At 37.8% G+C, this 21,218-nt stretch overlaps 1 protein-coding gene across 2 annotated transcripts in view; it reads right to left on the bottom strand.

Moving 5' to 3' along the window:
• The window catches only part of FBXO4 (F-box protein 4), a 371,317-nt gene that overhangs the window by 12,315 nt on the left and 337,784 nt on the right, over positions 1-21,218 (bottom strand). The window contains exon 7 of one of the 2 annotated variants that reach the window (XM_081233546.1): positions 1,632-1,728. In XM_081233546.1, coding sequence (XP_081089672.1) covers positions 1,668-1,728 — 61 coding nt within the window. In that variant the 3' untranslated portion in view covers positions 1,632-1,667. Of the gene's footprint in view, positions 1-1,631; positions 1,729-21,218 lie in introns of those variants that run through there. The other variant, XR_014015785.1, reaches the window with a different exon arrangement.

Below are 21,218 nucleotides of genomic sequence, written 5' to 3'. Positions count from 1 at the left end.
CTTTGCCTTAAAGCTGAAACAACCCATTACCCGCTCATGGTTTAGTAGAGAATGGTAATCAACAAAGAACAAGCAACAATCTCCTTAAAGGTGACTATTTCACACTACTGCAGTACACCAATTAAAACAAAAAGAAAGAACAAGAACAGGTGAGACTAACCAGTCTTAGTTATCAAGCTACTATAAGGGAGCAGAGACATATAAAAGACAGATAATGTAGAAAGTTTTCATTCTGTGGGTGTGTAGCAACTGACAGCAGAAGGCAGGAGTGTTTGTGAGGATAGAAGAGATGAGACATTATAAGGTGTTAAGGTGTCAAAATGTTCTCAGCATTTCTAAGTACATGATTCATTAGGTAGTGAATCATAGAATTTACATTGTGAGAGATCATCTAATACTATCTTTTTTCCCCACATACAAATTTAAGATGTATGTGTGTGGATTTACATAAATATTTATTCCATAAAACTTTAATGTTAAAACTGCTCACTTGGCCTCATATTCATAAATTCACAAGATCCTCTTATGGTCAAAGATTTTTTTTGCAACTAGAAAAATAAGAAACAAATTACATTAAGCACCTAATATCCTATAACAAACCACTAAAAAGACAAAGAAAAATGCTAAGTCCCCTTGATTCTTGGTGAATAAGGCAGACATTAATGGAAATAAATAAGCAATAGACGTTTATTTTTCTTGGATACTTTGTAATTTAAGTTGCTTCGCCTTTTCTTGAAGAAAAAAAGTAGGGGGAGAAATTTAATCTCAAAAGATTAAATTTGAACAGGGCAGTGGTGAACAAATATAATTCATACCCTACCCTCTCAACAACCATCAGTAAACACGATTGAAGTGGCTTCCTATAAGAAAAAGTTCTAAAAAGTTAGAACTGGGAAAATTTAAACCTGATGTTTCTCATTTCCTTCCAACTTCTCCTGTGTCTGTTGCAACACTTGACTTTTCCTCTGCATCTGTGCTGGTGGGTTTCTGGATTGCTGGCACCGTGGTCTCTCTGGCTATTGCTCCTGAGAAGAAGAGGCCCAAGCTGGGCATGTCTGAGCTCCCCCTGTCCTTTCCTCTAGTCCCTGCATGCTCCCTCTCTGCACTTCCTGCTGTCAAAGTTATCATTGTCTCCAGTCACACAATCCCAGAAGCTCAGAGAGAACCCTGCTGACTCCTGCTTCCCTCTCAAATCTAGCCTTTTCCCAGTCTTCTCCATTCCTCTTTTATAATGTCTTTCATACCTGTCCCCTTGTCCCCTTGTCTCTCTCTTTCTCTCCCTCACTTCCACTTCCACCCACCCACTCTAAACCCTCCTCAGGGCAGAGTGGTTAAGAACATGTGTTTCAAGCTAGGGCACCTAGACTTTGCTGCCAGCCCCCATGCCTCTGAGCCGGCGACTTCTGATGTTAAAGTGTCTGAGCCTCAGTGCCATCATTTTATTTTAAAAGTGGGCATAATAATATTTGCTCGTTCAGTTGTTATGAGGAGAAAATAACACACAATGCGTAGCATGGTGTCTGGCACACAGTAAGTGTCCCCAAATAGAGTGACTATAAAAGTTATCATTCAGGAGGTGAACTTACTGTGTAGCTTCAATTTTCTTTTGCACTTTATATACAAGTACTTACTTTCTTATCTAATCTTATATTCCAAATTTTCTTTTCTTATATACAATTTTTATTGCCTTTTATGAAGGATTCATCTTCCACCCTGGAGGAGAGGACCCTGTAGAGAGAGAAAAACAAGAATTCACTGTGTAGGGATAGTGGTGAAAATATCTGCCTTTGTGCAAATGTCAGAAAAATGAAAGAAGGCTCTCCCCTACTTCTCCCAGCAGTATTCATATATTATGTTTAAGTTTTTAGGGTGCTTTCATATTTGCCATTTCTCTTGAACTCTACTGTTATGGATCACATTGTGCCACTCCCAAATTCTTGTGTTGAAGTCCTAAACCCCAGTACCTCAGAATGTGATCTTATTTGGAAAAAGTCATTGCAGATATAATTAGATTTTGATGAGGTTATACTGGAGTAGCTCCTATTCCAATATGACTGGTGTCATTATGAGAGGGGAAAATTTGGACCCAGATGCACACACAGGGAGAACATCATGTGAAAATGAAGGCAGAAGTCAAGGAACGCCAAAGATAGCCAGCAAATCACCAGATGCTAGGAGAGAGGCATGGAGGAGATTCTCCTTTGCACTGTCAGACAGAGCATGGCCCTGTTGACACCTTAATATCAGACTTCTAGTCTGAAGAATTATGAGATGATAAATTCCTATTGTTTAAGCCACGCAGTTTGTGGTAGTTTGTTATGGCAGCTAGCAAACTAATATGCTTACAAAGATGCTATGAGACAGAGCAGGTGGTGACTGTAAAACAGACTAGGGTTTGAAGGAACTACTTCAACAGTGGTAGCTGGGGAGGGACAAGGAAGGCAGGGAGTTGCTGCCCGGTAGAAGTCAGGGGACCCAGGCTGGGTCCTCAGGCAATGCCTCTGTTTCCCTCCCTGCTCAGGCTTGGCAAGGAGAGGAACAGGAAGTTAGATCAGAAGATGAGGCCTGAGCTAGCCTCTGGGAAGCCCCAAAGTGCAGGTAGCCATTTCCCCATTGCTGAAGGTTCATCTTCCTGAGAGTGGAGTCCTTCAGAACCATTAAAGGGCAGAGGGCATTATGCTCCCAGCCCAACCAACCCTGAAGGGTTTTTAGTTTGTAGAATTTTCCATCTAACACAGTTTCCCAGTGCACTGAATTCTCATAGTCAATCAATATCATCCCTGCTCTATCTAACCCGCAGTCCAGAAAAAATTATAATTACACTTTTAAAGTCAAGAAGGGTAAGCTAACTCACAACCTCATGCCAAGAAGTATAGAACATGTGCCAGTGCCAGCTGTTTTCTACATCTGAGTTTTTCCCCTTTAATTGTGAATTTATGACTGTTTAATGAATAACTGAATCAGCTGGAAGTCTGATATCAAGATAAGTGGGATTTTATTTTAATCAGAAAATAAATCCCTTTCAAATTTATCAGCTGAAAAGCATCCAGATCTACCCTCTAGGGAGCTAATTTTGGTATCTCCATGGTGATGAGAATGGCAGCCCAGAGTGGCCCAGGAAACAGATCATCCTCTAGGCAATATGAAGCACCCTGGTGGATTCTATCTCAATATCCTTTGTCAGATTGAACTACACTCACTGGAAGGGAGCACCTAGCAACATGTCTGCTATGAATAGTGCAGAATTATTTTTTCTTGTTTTCTGTGGGTTTTTTCCTTCTGTGCTTGAATTTTAGAAACTTTTGTAATAAAAACGTGCTACCATTTCCCCTTTATAATGTTCAGTCAGGCCTAGACAAACATCAGTGCAATCTTAAAATCCATTGAATTGAAATCTAATTGGCCTCTCTGTAATAAACCTGACAGATAAAAAGACCACATACCTATTTAAATTTGAATTTTAGTTAAACAGTGGATAATTTTTTACTATAAGTATCTTCCAAATATTGCATGCGATAGACTTATAGTAAAAAATTATCCATTATTTATCTGAAATTCAAATTTAACTGGATGTCCTATATTTCTATTTGCTAAATCTGGCAACCCTACTCTGTCAGAGATGGAGGTTTTTCTATCCCAGTTTTTATGTTCCCTTAATCAAATAAGAAGATGTTACTGGGTTCTTTTTTTCCTTAGCAAAGAAGAACTTTGAGTGTGCCCCAGAAAAGTTTTTTAAAAAATGTTCTCCCTGATTACTCAATTAAAAGGTTAAAATGCCAACTCATGAGTCTCACTTAAGCGTGTTTAATAATTGGATTCTCAAGCTCCACAGGAGAGCCTTAAACTCGGTAAAGAAATGACCCCTAGGATGTGGATCTCAGTTAAAACCTGATGTGAGAGTCCTTTCTTACTGTAGAATGTATCACTTTGAAGAAGCATTGAGATTTGATAGCACTGGAGACTACTGAATTTTTATCATAGTCTCGGTTATTGAAAATAACACTATTTATTTCTAATGTCTTTCTAGAAATTTTCAAAATATATACTTGTATTTAATTAAACTGGTTTAAGAAAACAAAGGTATAGTTTTTATTCATAAAAATAATTTGCCCACACACTTGTTACTGTGCTCATCTCCAGGTCTCCAGGCCCAGGTCTAGGGACGAATACAAACTATCATTCACAATAGTTTTGTATTTCTAGGTCTTAAAAATATATCACAGGTGGAAACGCTGCTTGGAATAATCCAGAATCCAGAAAGCTTTGCTACAGTTTAACAAAATTTATTATATTGACATTAAGAGATATAAAATGTAATTTTAAATACCACTCTAGATAGCAAGTTATTTTCTTGTGCAACATATTGAACTGACTCAGTTTACTTTCTCATCTAGAAGATAATAATAGTAATAGTAATACTTCAGGGTTTGGAGGGAATTAACCTAAAGATATGTGTAAAGAATTAGCACTGCTGCTTGGCATATGTACATAGCACAGTGCTCAATGAATACTAGTTGCTACTATTATTATTATTAAAAGTATTATTTCATGTATAAAACCATAAAACTTGCAAAAGACATATAGTTGGAGAAGGCTTTTCCATAACAGTTCTTTCCTAATTTTGCATTCTGGGGCTACTATGGAAGGACACCACTTTAAAACCCAAGCACAGTGCTATGGATGTGATACAAAGATGTAGCCTAAATCCTTCTTTCTTTCCCCCTACCATCTATTGTTGGGAATTTTGACTCTTTACTCAAAGTATTACAAGATGGCTCCATTGTTTTTTCCATGTTACAAGAGGGGCCCCCTTGATACAGTAAACACAAGAAATGCAACCAGTTAACAATTTATTTAAAAAAAATCTATATTCAGACCAGTGTGCTGAAGAACAATGAATAAGAGAGAGAATAGCAGGATTTGAGACTGACTAAAAAGCTGGAGATTGGTTTGAAATGCTCACATTTTAATTAATTAATATTTTTCTGAATGTGCTGGGCAGCCATTGGAGGGGTGTAAGTAAAGGAAAGACATGATTACCATTGCAACAAAAAGAATAAAATACTTAGGAATAAACCTACCTAAGGAGACAAAAGACCAGTATGCAGAAAACTATAAGACACTGATGAAAGAAATTAAAGATGATACAAACAGATGGAAAGATATACAATGTTCTTAGATTGGAAGAATCAACACTGTGAAAATGACTATACCACCCAAAGCAATCTACAGATTCCATGCAATCCCTATCAAACTACCAATGGCATTTTTCACAGAACTAGAATAAAAAACTTCACAATTTGTATGAAAACAGAAAAGACCCCGAATAGCCAAAGCAATCTTGAGAAAGAAAAACGGAGCTAGAGGAATCAGGCTCCCTGACTTCAGACTATACTACAAAGCTACACTAATCGAGACAGTATGGTACTGGTACAAAAACAGAAATATTGATCAATGGAACAGGATAGAAAGTCCAGAGATAAACCTATGCAAATATGTTCAACTTATCTTTGATAAAGGAGGCAAGAATATACAGTGGAGAAAAGACAGTCTCTTCAATAAGTGGTGCTTGGAAAACTGGACAGCTACATGTAAAAGAATGAAATTAGAGCTCTCCCTAACAACATACACAAAAATAAACTCAAAATGGATTAAAGACCTAAATGTAAGGCCAGACACTATCAAACTCTTAGAGGAAAACATAGGCAGAACACTCTATGACATAAATCACAGCAAGATCTTTTTTGATCCACCTCCTAGAAAAATAGAAAGAAAAACAAAAATAAACAAATGGGACTTAATGAAACTTAAAAGCTTTTGCACAGCAAAGGAAACCATAAACAAGACGAAAAGACAACCCTCAGAATGGGACAAAATATTTGCAAATGAAGCAACTGACAAAGGATTAATCTCCAAAATGTACAAGCAGCTCATGCAGCTCAATAGCAAAAAAACAAACAACCCAATCCAAAAATGGGCAGAAGACCTAAACAGACATTTCTCCAAAGAAGATATACAGATGGCCAACAAACACATGAAAGGATGCTCAACATCTTTACTCATTAGAGAAATGCAAATCAAAATTACAATGAGATATCATCTCACACCAGTCAGAATGGCCATCACCAAGAAATCTAGAAACAATAAATGCTGGAGAGGGTGTGGAGAAAAGGGAACCCTCTTGCACTGTTGGTGGGAATGTAAATTGATACAGCCACTATGGAGAACAGTATGGAGGTTCCTTAAAAAACTAAAAATAGAACTACCATACTATTCAGCAATCCCACTACTGGGCATATACCCTGAGAAGACCATAATTCAAAAAGAGTCATGTACCAAAATGTTCATTGCAGCTCTATTTACTATAGCCAGGACATGGAAGCAACCTAAGCATCCACTGACAGATGAATGGATAAAGAAGATGTGGCACATATATACAATGGAATATTACTCAGCCATAAAAAGAAACGAAATTGAGTTATTTGTAGTGAGGTGGATGGACCTAGAGTGTATCATACAGAGTGAAGTAAGTCAGAAAGAAAAAAAAACACAAATACTGTATGCTAACATATATATATGGACTCAAAAAAAAAAGGGTCTGAAGAAGCTAGGAGCAGGACAGGAATAAAGACACAGACATAGAGAATGGGCTTGAGGACATGGGGAGGGGGAAGGGTAAGCTGGGATGAAGTGATAGAGTGGCACTGACATATATACACTACCAAATATAAAATAGATAGCTAGTGGGCTTCCCTGGTGGCGCAGTGGTTGAGAGTCCGTCTGCCGATGCAGGGGACACGGGTTCGTGCCCCGGTCTGGGAAGATCCCACATGCCACAGAGCAGCTGGGCCCGTGAGCCATGGCCGTTGAGCCTGCGCGTCCGGAGCCTGTGCTCCGCAACGGGAGAGGCCACAACAGTGAGAGGCTCGCGTACCGGAAAAAAAAAAAAAAAAAAAAAAAAAAGATAGCTAGTGGGAAGCAGCCTCATAGCACAGGGAGACCAGCTCCGTGCTTTGTGACCACCTAGAGGGGTGGGATAGGGAGGGTGGGAGGGAGACGCAAGAGGGAGGATATATGTATATGTATAGCTGATTTACTTTGTTATAAAGCAGAAACTAACACACCATTGTAAAGCAATTATACTCCAATAAAGATGTTAAAAAAAAAAAAGGAAAGACATGAGCAGATTTGCTTTTTGAAAAGACCATTCTGGCTCCCCTAATTCCCTCAGGCAATAAATAATCTCTCCTTCTTCTACTTCTACTTTGTCTTTATTGTTTATGGTTCTTTGTTTTGTTTTCTGTGTATATCTTCCTTGAGTAACTGTAAACTTAATGAAGATGGAAATTACCTTATTTTATCTTTATAACCCCTATATTTCAAGGTGCTTTGCAAATAGTAGTTAGTCAACAATCAGTTTTTAAGTGTGAATTAGCGCACAGATAGGAACAAAGAAAGCAACATAACCAGCCCAATCTTCAAGATAGGCTAAGTGACAAAAACCCAGGTGTTGACATTTCTCCTCCAAGGATGGCAGTTTTCACACCGTGTGTGGCTCACTCTGCACTGCATTAAACTAGAGCAGTTTCACCACAGGGCATTTTGATCAATCCAAAGTAAAAGCATTTATTATCTCAGTCACTGTTTTGTTTGGGGGCCATCAAAAAGAAATGACACAAATTGTGAAGGTGCTATTTCTCGGATACATGCTATAAGAAAAGGAGATTCTTTTATCTGTACATGATGCACAAGCTGTGCTGTTAACCATGGCCAACTGTCATAGGCTGGTGTCCTTACTGCTTTTCTGCATTTAGGTCAGAATCTTGGGAGCAAGATGCAAGAATAACAACACCTTGTATTCTCATACCACCACAATTTTTGTGTCCCCAAATGTTCCACAGATGTTCAAACGTATGAGGAATGTGTAGCACTGAGCAGTTAAGGGCTCGAGGTGTCCTGATTCTAAGCTAAGTTTTTATTAATCAAAACAAGAACCCAAAGGATGTTTCCCACCTTTCTGCCTGTACAGGTAATGCTTTGGACAAAAATTTTTCACCCAAAGTTCCAGTGGGATATGGAAGACTGGTAAAGCCCACAGGACTGATAAGAAAGAAATGGAAGGCAAAGATTGGATGAGCTTTCCCAGTCAGCTGTGCATACATCAGGATGGTTGCCTGTCTGGGATTGGACTTCCAGAAGACCACGGAGCAGAAAGGATTTAGCCAAGAAAATGAAGGAGAGGATCAGAATGAGAATCCCTCAGATTGGTATGAAGTTAAAAGGGGCCTGAATGCAGAAAAAATATACTGACTGGGATGTTTATTGAATGCTTTCTCCATGGTGTTTAACATAAAACTACTTCCCCAAATATTTTCCCATATCTTCAGTAAACTATATATTGCTTAATATTGCCTTTGAAGGGAGTCAATTCTTAGGAATGAATGTGGGGATGTGCTGAATCCAGCTTCAAGGGTAGGTGTGGGCAAGAGCCGATGCTCTCCTGAAGCCAAGATCTATGGTTACACAACTCCAAAATCAAATGCCATATTTTCCCTGATCTTGGAAAATTCTTGCCACAACTTTCAGAAATTCATTCATGAACAACTGCAAAAAAAGATGAAGTTTATATTCTCCAGAGTTTTATCTAAAATATATATATATAGCATGCAGGATCTAAACTGGTGATAAATTCTTAGTCTGTACTTTCTAAAGATAATTTTTACTGAGAAATCATTCAGAGGACCCTGTTCATTGAACTGGCTGGACAGTATCCATATAAGCTCAGTCTTGCTGTCTTGCAAATTGTTATTGGAAACATGATTAGACTCGAAAAAAAAAATCTATTTGACTTGCAACCTTTGGCCGGCTGCCTGCTTTTTCCTGTCTCATCCTTTTACAACCAGCTCCATTGACAGCTGCTTCCTTAGGCTCTCATAAAGGAATGTATGCGCTGGGAAATAAGAGAAAAATAAAAAGAGAAAAGGAAAGCAGAAAACCTGTTCTGTATCAGTTCCCATGATGAGGTGGGGATTGTAGGGCTTTATTTTATCCAAACCCCCTGAACACTTCTGTTATCCGTCAGACTTCCCTGATGAGTCTGATGTTTCCTGTTTATTTTTTAATAAACTTTAAATTGATGTATACTACTTAACGAACCACACATACCATAAGTCTAAAATTCCATAAATTTTCACAACAGTAACACTCATGTATTCACCACTAAGGTCAAGAAATAGGACACCAGCAGTATGCCAGAAGTCCCCCTCATGTCTTCTCCTAGTCATTGCAACCTTCATTCCTTGACAGGAGTAAACTTTACTTCCAATTTCACAGATTAGGTTTTTCTTTCTTAATACTTTATCTATAAATGGAATCATATTAGTCTGCTTGAGCTGCCATAACAGAGTATCACAGATGGGGTGGCTTAAATAATAGAAATTAATTTTCTCACACTCTGAGGCTGAAAGTCCAAGATGAAGGTGTCATCAGGGTTGGTTTCTGGTGAGAACACTTCCTGGCATGTATACGGCAACCTTCTCACTGTGTCCTCACATGGCCTTTCTTCTGTGTGGACACACTCCTGGTGTCTCTTCCTCCTCTTATAAAGACCCAAGTCCAATAGATTAGGGCTCCACTCTTATGACCCCATTTAATTTTAATTATCTACCTAAAGGCCCTATCTCCACATACAGTCACATTTGGAGTTAGGGCTTCAACATATGAAATTTTAGGGGTGTGTGTGTGTGTGCAGTTTAGTCCATAATATTCAGTATGTACCATTCTATGCCTAAATTTTTGCTTAATATTATGCCTGAGATATTCATTCATTTTGCTTTTGTGCAGCTTTCATCCATTTGTTTTCAATGCTATAGTATTCCTTTGTATGGGTAAAATATATTAGCCATTCTATTGTTGATGGACCTTTTAGTTGACTCCAGTTTGGGGTTATCACACATGAAGTTACTATGAACATTCTTGTGCATGTTTTTAGTAAATATATGCACACACTTCTGTTTGGTATTTCTCCCAGTAGTGGAGTAGTTGGGTCTTAGCATATGTGCATGTTCAGTTTTAGCATATATTGCCAAAGAGTTTTCTAAAATATTTGAGCCAATTTACACTCCCATCAGCAGCATATGAGAATTCTGGTTGCTCCATATCCTCACCAACATAATTATTGTTGACCTTTTACATCTTAGCCATTTTGTTATATGTTTAGTGGTATTACATTGTAGTTTCAATTTATACTGATGACTAATGATTTTGAGTACTTTTTTATATTTATTGACCTTTTGATATACTATTTTATGATGTGCCTATTTCACCTGTTTCCTTTTGTATTAAATGTTTCTTCTATAGACTTGTTAGGGTTCTTGATATACATGTTATGTTTAACTTTTCTTCAATTCTGTAGTGTCAAAGAACAATTTCTAGATTTTCTTAGTCACCAATGACATAGAAATATTTTACTCACATATACAAGTGAGAGCTGTCATTAGATTGTTGTTAAGAAACAAAGGCAAAGTATAGACTTATAAGAAGAGAGAAAAGGAGAAATCTGTGGACAGTCTGAGCAGTCTGAGAACAGTAAGTTTCGTTTTACTCTGTTTTTCGTGTAGGAGGAGTCAATTGATGTTGGTGGGTGGATTCTCCAGAAGTAAACACTGAGATGGTATTTAGGTCACAAATGTCTGTGAAGGGAAGGGGAATAAAGCAGGTCTGGAGAGAGGGAACTGCAATTCAGGACAAACAGAGTCATTGCCAACATTTCAGGGAAAAGTAAATTTTGCCTTTACATTTTTGGGGGTAAACTGATAAACTAGAAAAATAGTCAGTCTAGGCACTTTGCCCTTGAGCAGGCTGGGTAGGTTTATCAAAAAAACCAAAAACAAAACAATTTATTATCTTTTAATTCTACAAAAATTTCTAAGAGTTTAGCTGTCCTGTAGCATATCTGGCCATTTCTTTCTATTACCAGCCCCACTTTAGGCCAGTTCTGCAGATTCCCCTCATCAAAATTTCTCAGTGGCTTGTCTTCCCCCTCCCTTTCTAGTGTATGCTAATGAAGAGAATTTCTTTGATTTGTACTTAATTTTAGTTCTTTAAAACTTCTAAGATAATGTAGGAAAATATCTTCATGACCATAAAATAACAAAAGTTTTCTTAAACAGAATATGAGAAATACTATTTAAAAAACAATTTATAAATTAGACTGCATTGAAAATAAGAACTCTACTCAGATGTCATTATAAGAGTTAAAAGACTATGAGAGAAAATATTTTCCCATACATTGTATCCAATAAAATTAACTTTTTTTTGGTGTTTGAATATCCAATTGACCCAATGATATTTCTTTGTTTGTAGTCATTTTACTATGATGTTCCTAGGTAGATTTTATTTATATTTTTCTTATTTACTGTTTTTAGCATTTCTTGGATCTGTGGCTTGACATCTTTCACTAATTTTAGAAAATCCTTGGTCATTATCTCTTCTAGTATTGCTTCCACCCATTCTCTCTCTCTTCTTTTACTGGAAGTCCAATTACATATGTTAGATCTTCTCACTGGTGTCCATCTGTCTCTTAAATGATTTTCTATATTTTCATCATTTTTCTTTCTGTACTTTAGCCTGGATATTCTCTTCCCAGTTTTAAAACTGTTAGAAAATGCTCTCTTAACTGTGTCTGATATTCTGTTAAAAACAATTTATTGAGTTTTTGTGTTTTTCATTTCTAGTATTTCAATTCAAGTCTTTTTTTCTCTAACAGATTCTGATAAAATTATCCATCTATGGTAGTTTTTCCATTATCTGTTTTTCTTCTCTTGGCTTTAGATTATTTGTTTTTGTCTTGTTGTATGCCTGGTAATTGAAAGAATGCTAAACATGTATGAAAAATTGAGAGCTAATTAGAGATTCTGGATAACATTATCTTTTTCCAAAGAGAATTTACTTTTGCTTCTTGAAGAAAGTTAGGTTAGGGCAGATTATTTCATCTCCTCTCAAACTGAGCTAACAAGGAGCTGAGTTTCAGCCTTCCTGCAGGCTGGTCAATTTCCTTTACTATTTAGGCTTTGCTCCTCAGGAGTTTCAACTGAAAATATGAGGTATTTTCCAGGGCTTCTCCTCCTTGGCAGACCTTGATCTTCATTTTTAAAAAAATCCCTTGAGACTGCCAAAAACTCTAACCAGCTTGTCAGGTTCTTAGTTCTAGTTATGAATTGTCAAACACATGTCAGAGCATAAAAGGGAACTTATTTCAGTGGTTCAGGAGTATCTCACAGAACACACAAGGTAACTTGATCCATAGAGATGGAAAAGATGCTGATGTTCCTTGAAAAGAAAAGCATAACTAGATGTTGTACCCACTTCTCAGAACTTCTTTCTGAAATCACGACCTTTCAAGTCCTTGGTGCTTTGACGTCCCTTTAATGCCTTCAAACAAATTTTCAGAAAACATTTTTTGAGATTTCTAGTTGTTTTCAGTGCGATATGAAATGAGACAGTCCACTGATAGCCAAAAGTGGAAGGTGTTTTCCTGTCCTTTTAATTAGTACCCTTCAGCTCTGCATAAGTCTTTCCTCTCCTTCCCTCCCCCTTCCCAGTTATTGTTTTATCATATCCACAGGAGATGCATACCTAGTTTTAAGGAACCACCTTTGACTTTGACTTTGCCTCACAATATTTAGGACTGTACACTTACGTATTTCAATTCAGATAACACTGACTCCTGAGACTCACCCCTGCCTGGGCCTGGAAAATTTATCCCTACACCTCAGTAATAATTCTGAAGGCATTTGACAGTGTCCTATGGCTAATACAGTAAAAAAAAAAAATTGAAGTTAACTAATGTTTGATGTTTGCCAGGTACAAATAGTGTGTGTGTGTGTGTGTGTGTGTATAATATATATATATAATATATATATATATATTTCTACTAAAGTTATTTAGTGACTTTTAATTCTTATTTCTAAGCCTTATTATGGATTCTATTTTCTCCAATGGTTTCATAAAGAGCGAATTGAGATTTATGAGAGATGGAGATACCTGAAAGACTAAACTAATTTGTTTCCTTAGCTCAGAGTTAGAAAGAAACTTATTATAGGAAAATACCTAAGATGAGTGAACCTTTGCTCTTGCCATTTACTATAAGACCTGGAGAATGATAAATCCCTTCCTGCTGAAGAAGGTGAGTATCTGAGACTACATTGGAATAAGATTAAGTGATGAAAAATTAAGGATAATGTCATTGTGATAACTGGTAATAAAAACACACTCAAACCTCATTAAGCATAAAAGGAACCATTGATTCAGGAGCATCTCATGTTACACACAAGGATTCAGGAGCATCTCATGGAACACACAAGGTAATGGATCAATGGAGATGGAAAAGATGCAGCCACTGCTAGATATGTCATCTGAAGCATAGAGCAAAAGAGAAATAATGTGCTTATTTCCCCTCCTACAACCCTCAGATCTGCCACAGTTTCTGATTGGCCAAACTTAATTGGAAGGCAAGAGAACTTTGGAAATAGAGAATGTAATAGCCCCCATGGGAGCAAAGAGACTGCAGGGAGTGGATTTGAAGATAAGATGCAAATGACATATACTGTTATCAAAAGACAAACTATGAGTTTATTGTAGGAAAAATATGTGCTAATGGTCCAGGAAATCCTATTTGAGAATACTATTTAAATGACAGTCTTTCTAAGGAAAAATTTAAAGGTGACAGTGATTTTAAAGACAGTGACATACCTATCTGAAAATAGATATACCAGGAGAAGATTTCAAAACCACAGACATACCTCATTTTATTGTGCTTTGCTTTATTGCACTTTGCAGATATTGTGTTTTCTACAAAATTGCAGGTTTGTGAACCCTGCATCGAGCAAGTCTATCAGCACCGTTTTTCCAACAGCATTTGTTCACTTGGTGTCTCTCTGTCACATTTTGGTAATTCACACAATATTTCAAATTTTTCCATTATTATTATATTTGTTATGGTGATCTGTGATCAGTGACCTTTGATGTTACTATTGTAATTGTTTTGGGGTGCCATGAACCTCGTCCATATAAGATGGCGTTTTAAGTGATTAATGTGTGTTCTGACTGTTCTACCTACCGGCTGTACCCCATCTCTCTCCTTCTCCTTGGGCCTCCCTATCCCCTGACACACAACAATGTTGAAATTAGGCCAAATAATAACCCTACAATGGCCTGTAAGTTTTCAATTGAGAGGAAGAGTCTCATCATGCTTCTCACTTTAAATCAAAAGCTAGAAATGATTAAGCTTAGTGAAGAAGGCATGTCAAAAGCCAAGATAAGTAATAAAGCTAGGCCCCGTGTGACAAACAGTCACATTATGAGTACAAAAGAAAAGTTCTTGAAGAAAATTAAAAGTGCTACTTTAGCACACACAAGAATGATAAGAAAGAAAAGCAGCCTTACTGCTGATATGGAGAAAGTTTTAGTGGTCTGGATAGAGGATTAAACCAGCCATAACATCCATTAAGCCAAAGCTGAATCCAGAGCAAGGGCCTAACTCTCTTCAATTCTACGTAGGCTGAGAGAGGTGAGGAAGCTGCAAAAGAAAAGTCTGAAGCTAGCAGAGGTTGGTTCATGAGGTTGAAGGAAAGAAGCCATCTCCATAACATAAAAGTGCATGGTGAAGCAGCAAGTGATGACGTAGAAGCTGCAGCAAGTTATCCAGAAAATCCAACTAAAATAACGAATGAACTTGGATACATGAAACAACAGATAGTCAATGTAGATGAAACAGCCTTATATTGCAAGAAGGTGTCATCTGGGACTTTCACAGCTAGAGAGGAGAAGTCAATGCCTTCCTTCAAAGCTTCAAAGGACAGGGTTAGGGGCTGATGCATTTGGTGACATTAAGTTGAAGCCAATGTTCAATTACCATTCTGAAAGTCCTAAGACCCTTAAGAATTATGCTACATCTACTCTGCCTGTGCTCTGTAAATGGAACAACAAAACCTGGTGACAGCACATTTGTTTACAACATGGTTTATCGATATTTTAAGCCCACATTTGAGATCTGCTGCTCAGAAAAAGAAGATTCCTTTCAAAATTTTACTTCTCACTGACAATGCACCTGGTCACCCAAGAGCTCTAATGGAGATGTACAATGAGATTAATGTTGTTTTCTTGCCTGCTAATATGACATCCATTCTACAGCCCATAGATCAAGGAGTAATTTTGACTTCCAAGTCTTGTTATTTAAGAAATACATTTTGTAAGCCTATAGCTGCCATAGATAGTGATTCTTCTGACAGATGTGGGTAAAGTAAATTAAAAGCCTTCTGGAAAGGATTCACCATTCTAGATATCATTTTAAAATATTTGTGGTTCATGGGAAGAGGTCAAAATATCAACATTAACAGAAGTTTGGGAGATATTGATTCCAGTGTTCATGGCTGACTTTGAGGGGTTCAAGACTTCAGTAGAGGAAGTAACTACAGATGTGGGGGAAATAGTAAGAGAACTAGAATTAGAAGTGGAATCTGAAGATGTGACTTAATTGCTGCAATCTTATGATAAAATTTTAACAGATGAGAAGTTGCTTCTTACAGATGAGCCAAGAAAGTGCTTTCTTAAGATGGAATCTACTCCTGGTGAAGATGCTGTAAAGATTGTTGAAATGACAATAAAGGATTTAGCATATTACATGAACTTGGTTGATAAAGTAAAGCAGGGTTTGAGAGGATTGACTCCAAGTTTGAAAGAAATTCTGTTGTGGATAAAATATTATCAAACAGCATTGCAGGCTATAGAGAAATTTTTTGTGAAAGGAAGAGTAAATTGATGAAGCAAACTCATTGTCGTCTTATTTTAAGAAATTGCTGCAGCTATTCCAACCTTCAGCAATCACCACCCTGACCAGTTAGCAGCCATCAACTCCCAGGCAAGACCCTCCACCAGCAAAAAGATTACGACTCACTGAAGGCTTGGATGATGGTTAGCATTTTTTAGGTATTTTAAAAATCACAGTACACACATTTTTAAAGACATGATGTTATTGCACACTTAAAACATTTGTATACACTGGGAAACCAAAAAATTCATGTGACTTGCTTTATTGCAATATTAACTTTATTGCAGTGGTCTGGAACTGTACCTGCAATATCTCCAAGGTATGCCTGTAATGGTCTTCTTTGGTAATCATATGTATGTTGGGCATACGTTCATATGAATGCATATTAATGCTTATGATATGCATTTTCACACATTTTCATATAATTGTCTTACTTATTCAGATATTTCATGACTTAAAAAAATATTTCCCCTTGCTTAGCACATCATGTTGAACTGAATCTTTGCACATGAATCTGAATGTCTGATTCCTCTTAAGACAATGAATCCACCTGGCTTATATTTACTGTGTGGAGAAAGTTCACCTCCTGTGGCTGAAAAATACTGAATTAGAGCTAGTTTCTATCTACTGAAATACTTCTCAGCTACGTTTTAAACTGTGAATAAGTTGAAGAGTACAAAAGAGGAGCCTCTTTTATAGGAGTTAGTGGAAAACAATTCCAGAATGCATTATTCCAGTTTTTATTTTACTCAGAACGGAATTAGATAAAAGCCCAACATATCTCTCTTCAGTTTTAGGATATCAAGAAATGGAAGACATCACCAATGAACCCAATCTACTGTTCTGGAATAGAAACATCATCAGCCTAACAATAAACAAACAATCCAACTCTTATAAGCCATGGAGAAAACAAAATAAATACTTTGAACTTAGAGTTAGGATAGAGAGGTTCCTCATGGGATGTGTGAACTTCCACCCCACTTGAACATTATCTATGATTCTTTCCATGCAGGGGATGCTACTAAAGAGCAGGACTTGTAGTGGGACTGTCTCTCCCTTCCCTTGTCTGTGGGCTGCCATTTGATTCCTGAAAGAATTGTATCAAATAAATTTTTGAGCCAAGATCACATCTACTACTTGGGATAGTCTTCTGGGCTACTGCCACTGACAAGGAGGTTTGGAATTAAGGGGAGTTTGTTTATTTTAGCTTTACTAAATCTACTCTGGTGGTAGGATATCTGGGGTAAGGCAAAGAGACCTCTGTAACAACACAATCCAATGTTGCTGGATGGAAGTTTCAGCAAAGATCTATAATCTGTGCTGTCTAATATGGTATCCACTGTCACAGGTTGCTATTAAGGACTTGAAATATAGCTAGAATGAAACATTAAATTTAAATTTTTAAAAATTTAATTCACTTAAATTTAAATAAACACATGAGGCTAGTGGTTACCTGAATTAATTTCCTATTGTTGCTGTAACAAATTACTACAAACTTAGTGGTTTAAAACAGTGGTTCTCAACCTTTTTGGCACCAGGGACCAGTTCTGTGGAAGACAATTTTTCCATGGACCGGGGAGGAGGGTTGGTTTCGGGATGATTCAAGCGCATTACATTCATTGTGCACTTTATTTCTATTATTATTACACTGTAATATATAATGAAATAATTATACAACTCACCATAATGCAGAAACAGTGGGAGCCCTGAGCTTGTTTTCCTGCAACTAGATGATCCCATCTGGGGGTGATGGGAGACAGTGACACCCGAAGTGGGTCCCATATGTCCAGTCTACTTCGTAATCTCGTTTTGGTTGCTGTCACTGCAGAAAAGCCTGCTTCACAAAGATAGGATGTTGGAAATGGAAGCGGGCTTTTCAGCGCTTTTGTGGCAATCTCAGGATATTCTGCCTTGACTTTAATCCAGAATGTATGGAAATTTGAATTTGTCTCAAACATACTTTTAAGGCCACTGTCATTTGAGATCTCAAGCAGTTGATCCCCTTCTAGCACGGACAAAGTCGATTCACCTGGCTTATTCACAAATGGGTCGCGGATCCATTCCTTCCCAGTTCGGGGGTCTTTTGTGGTTGGGAAGTAATGCTCAAGCTCTTTTGAAAGCTGGGGTAGGTGAACATGCACCAGCTGGAAGAAAGAAGGCCCTGGCTCAGTCTCTTTCAAAATCTCTGCTAATGTTTGAAACATGTCAGAAATCTCAATGTTCACTCGTCACCCCCATAATTCCAGTTTGGCTTTGAATGCAGCCACATTATCTGCCGGCTTGAACACAGTTGTCGTTCTCCCCTGAAGTGACAGATTGACTTCACTGAGCAGGTTGAATATGTCACACAACTAAGCAAGTTTTGGAACCCTTTCTGTGTCACTGAAATATGCTGCCAGGGGTGACTGTTTTTCTAAAAGAAATCTCTGGAGCCACTGTCATAACTCAAAATCTCTGGCCACTGATATACCTTTAGAAAGCCATCTCACTTCTGTGTATGAGAGAAGATGTGTGTGCTCTGCGTCCATCTCCTCACAGAGCTGCATGAACAGATGTGAGTTAAGGGCATATACCTTAATGTGGTTGATAAATTTAATCACATTCTGCAAAATGTTGTTAAGTCAGGTGACATTTTTCGGCTAGCCAGCATTTCTCTATGGATGACACAGTGCATAGACTTACATTCAGAAGCGACCTCTTTGACCTGAGTAGTAAAACCAGAAAGCCGTCCAGTCATAGCAGCTGCTCCATCTGTGCATATACTAACACATAATGACCAGTTCAGTTTTCCTGATATGTAATCATTCAAAGACTTGAATAGTTCTGCATCTGTGGTGTTCGTTGGCAACAAAAGTGCACATAACATATCCTTATGCACATCCTTCTGAAAAATATATCACAAAAAACAAGCATTGTTGCCTTGTTGTCAACATCGGTAGACTTGTCAACCTGGATTGTGTACAACGGTGACTCGTTAATCCTCTCTAAAAATTGTGCCTCTGCTATTTCATCAATTTGTCTAGTTATGGTGACAGCCGAAAGAGGAACACGTGCCACCTTTTGAACTGCAGCTTCTCCTGTAAGTTCATGACAAATGTCTTTAGCAGCAGGCAGGATAAACTCTTCATCAAGAGTAAAGGGCTTCTTGGCTTTAGCAATGTGGTTAGCCACTAAGAATATTGCTCTTGGTGCAAACATTTTGATGAAGTAGTGGTCCTCAATAATTGCTTCTGTTCTTCTTGTCCATGTTTTTTTTTTCTTTTGAAAAACTCCAAAGTCTTGTCTTTTAATGCAGGGTGCTTGGTCTCCATGTGGCGAGGCAGTTTTGAAGGTTTCATGGCTTGTTGGATACCTTGTTGCCACATATTATACAAAGTGGGCTTGGAGAGTGTCAATCACCTGTTGCAATGAACCCATAATTTAAGTAGGACTCGATATTTTCTTTTAAATGCAGCTTTCTTTTTATTGGCAGTCTTAGTGTCTTCTACTCTCTCATTATTGGGTCTTTCTCCCTTTACAAAGAAGCTCTCCAGTGACATTTGTTTTTTTACTCATTTTGGCTAGGGTTAGCTTATGGCTTACCAAAACTGTGACTGAGACAAGTGTGTGGTGCAGGAAAGAGGTGCGGATGGAAGCGGTAAATAAAATAACAGGCGCGCCACATGCGGACTAAAATAAATGTCGGTTTCTGACTTAAAGCCTGCCACCAGATGCAGTGTACAATTGAAGTACATCTACTCACTTGCCACTATAAAGCCGGCCACCACATGCAGCTTAATTGTCACTTGCCACTCACTGATAGGCTTTTGATATGTCTGCAAGCAATTGATTTATTATGGTCTCTGTGCAGTCAAACCTCTGTGCTAATGATAATCTGTATTTGCAGCCGCTCCCCAGCACTAGCATCACTGCCTCAACTCCACCTCAGATCATCAGGCGTTAGATTCTCATAAGGAGCTCGCAACCTAGATCCCTCACATGGGCAGTTCACAGTAGGGTTGGCAGTTCTATGAGAATATAATGCCATCACTGATCTGACAGGAGGCGGAGCTCAGGCGGTAATGCAAGCAATGGGGAGCGGCTATAAATACAGATGAAGCTTTGCTCGCTCTCCCACCACTCACCTCCTGCTATGTGGCCCATTTCCCAACAGGCCACGGACTGCTACCCCTGCTCTAGGGGATAATCTATTCCTCTCCTTTCCCAGCTTCGGGAGGCTGCCCACATTCCTTGGCTTATGGCCACATCACTCCATCCTCTGCTTTCATTGTCACACTTCCTTCTCTGATTCTAAGTCTCCTGACTTCCTCTTTCTCTTATAAGGATCTTCATGATTACAGTGGGATCACCTGGATAATCCAGGATAATCTCCCCATCTCAAGGTCCTTAATCACATCTTCAAAGTTCCCTTTTGGTATCTCAGGTAATGCAGTCACAAGTTCTGGGAATGAGGACTTGGACATCTTTAGGGGGTAACATTATTCTGTCTACTATACTATTGTATTGAATACAATAGTATTCAATAGTATTCAATTTAGACTGCTCTAAAGAGAAGTCAGGACAGGGCAGGTACAAAAAAATCTGGAAGAACTGAAGGTATAGAGAGATATGTCCAAGATTTCTAGTTATAGAGATAGAAATTAAGCTGTGAAAACCATCAAATTTTTATTAGAGCCCACAGGAATCCTGATGGAGGAGAAGGGGTATTTGATTTGAGAAACAAGCATAGAGGTGCATTAATTTACCTCAGTAAACTCTATTATAATAACTATTAGAAACAAGGGCCAATAATATTTGCTTAATACAGACTTATCTGAAAGTTCTATAATGGTAGGTTTTAGATTACTCACCAAAATTTCTATGGTTGATGGTGCCCAGCTCAGTCAACTGTGCCAGTCAGAGCAGGCCATGATGGATTATATGGATGGATTGATTGCCTTTCAAGTAAGCTTGAGAAATAACATAATATTCACTATTTCATTCTAAAGGATCATTTTTAACTAAATTAGTATCATAGTTGGCTTATAATAATTTTAGTTGTTTTCTAAAAATAAGTTCATCCTCAAAGAATGTTTTCCAACATGAAGGATAGTCTTATAAAAAGATGCCACATCCTTAAAGTAACTCCAAAGAAAAGTTTCAAAATCATTTTGATCAATGACAACATAATTTAGTATTACCTTGAATTTTTTAAATATCATTTGTTAAAGTTAAATAAACTGGAAACCAGGCTTGAAGCTCTCCCTAGCAAACAAAACTAGTTAAGCCACATAAGCAAAACTTCATCTAGTTTACTCCATGAATGTAAACAAAACTTAGGTTATTCCTTGCAAATGCCTGATAATCATAAATGTAACTTTAAGTATCTTCCTAAAATGGTATAAGATAA

This window comes from Mesoplodon bidens, assembly GCF_964165515.1.
Source record: "Mesoplodon bidens genome assembly, chromosome: 4".
Taxonomy (NCBI): Eukaryota; Metazoa; Chordata; class Mammalia; order Artiodactyla; family Ziphiidae; genus Mesoplodon; species Mesoplodon bidens.
The sequence above is the reverse complement of the archived record's forward strand: the minus strand, read 5'-3'. Positions and strand labels throughout refer to the sequence as shown.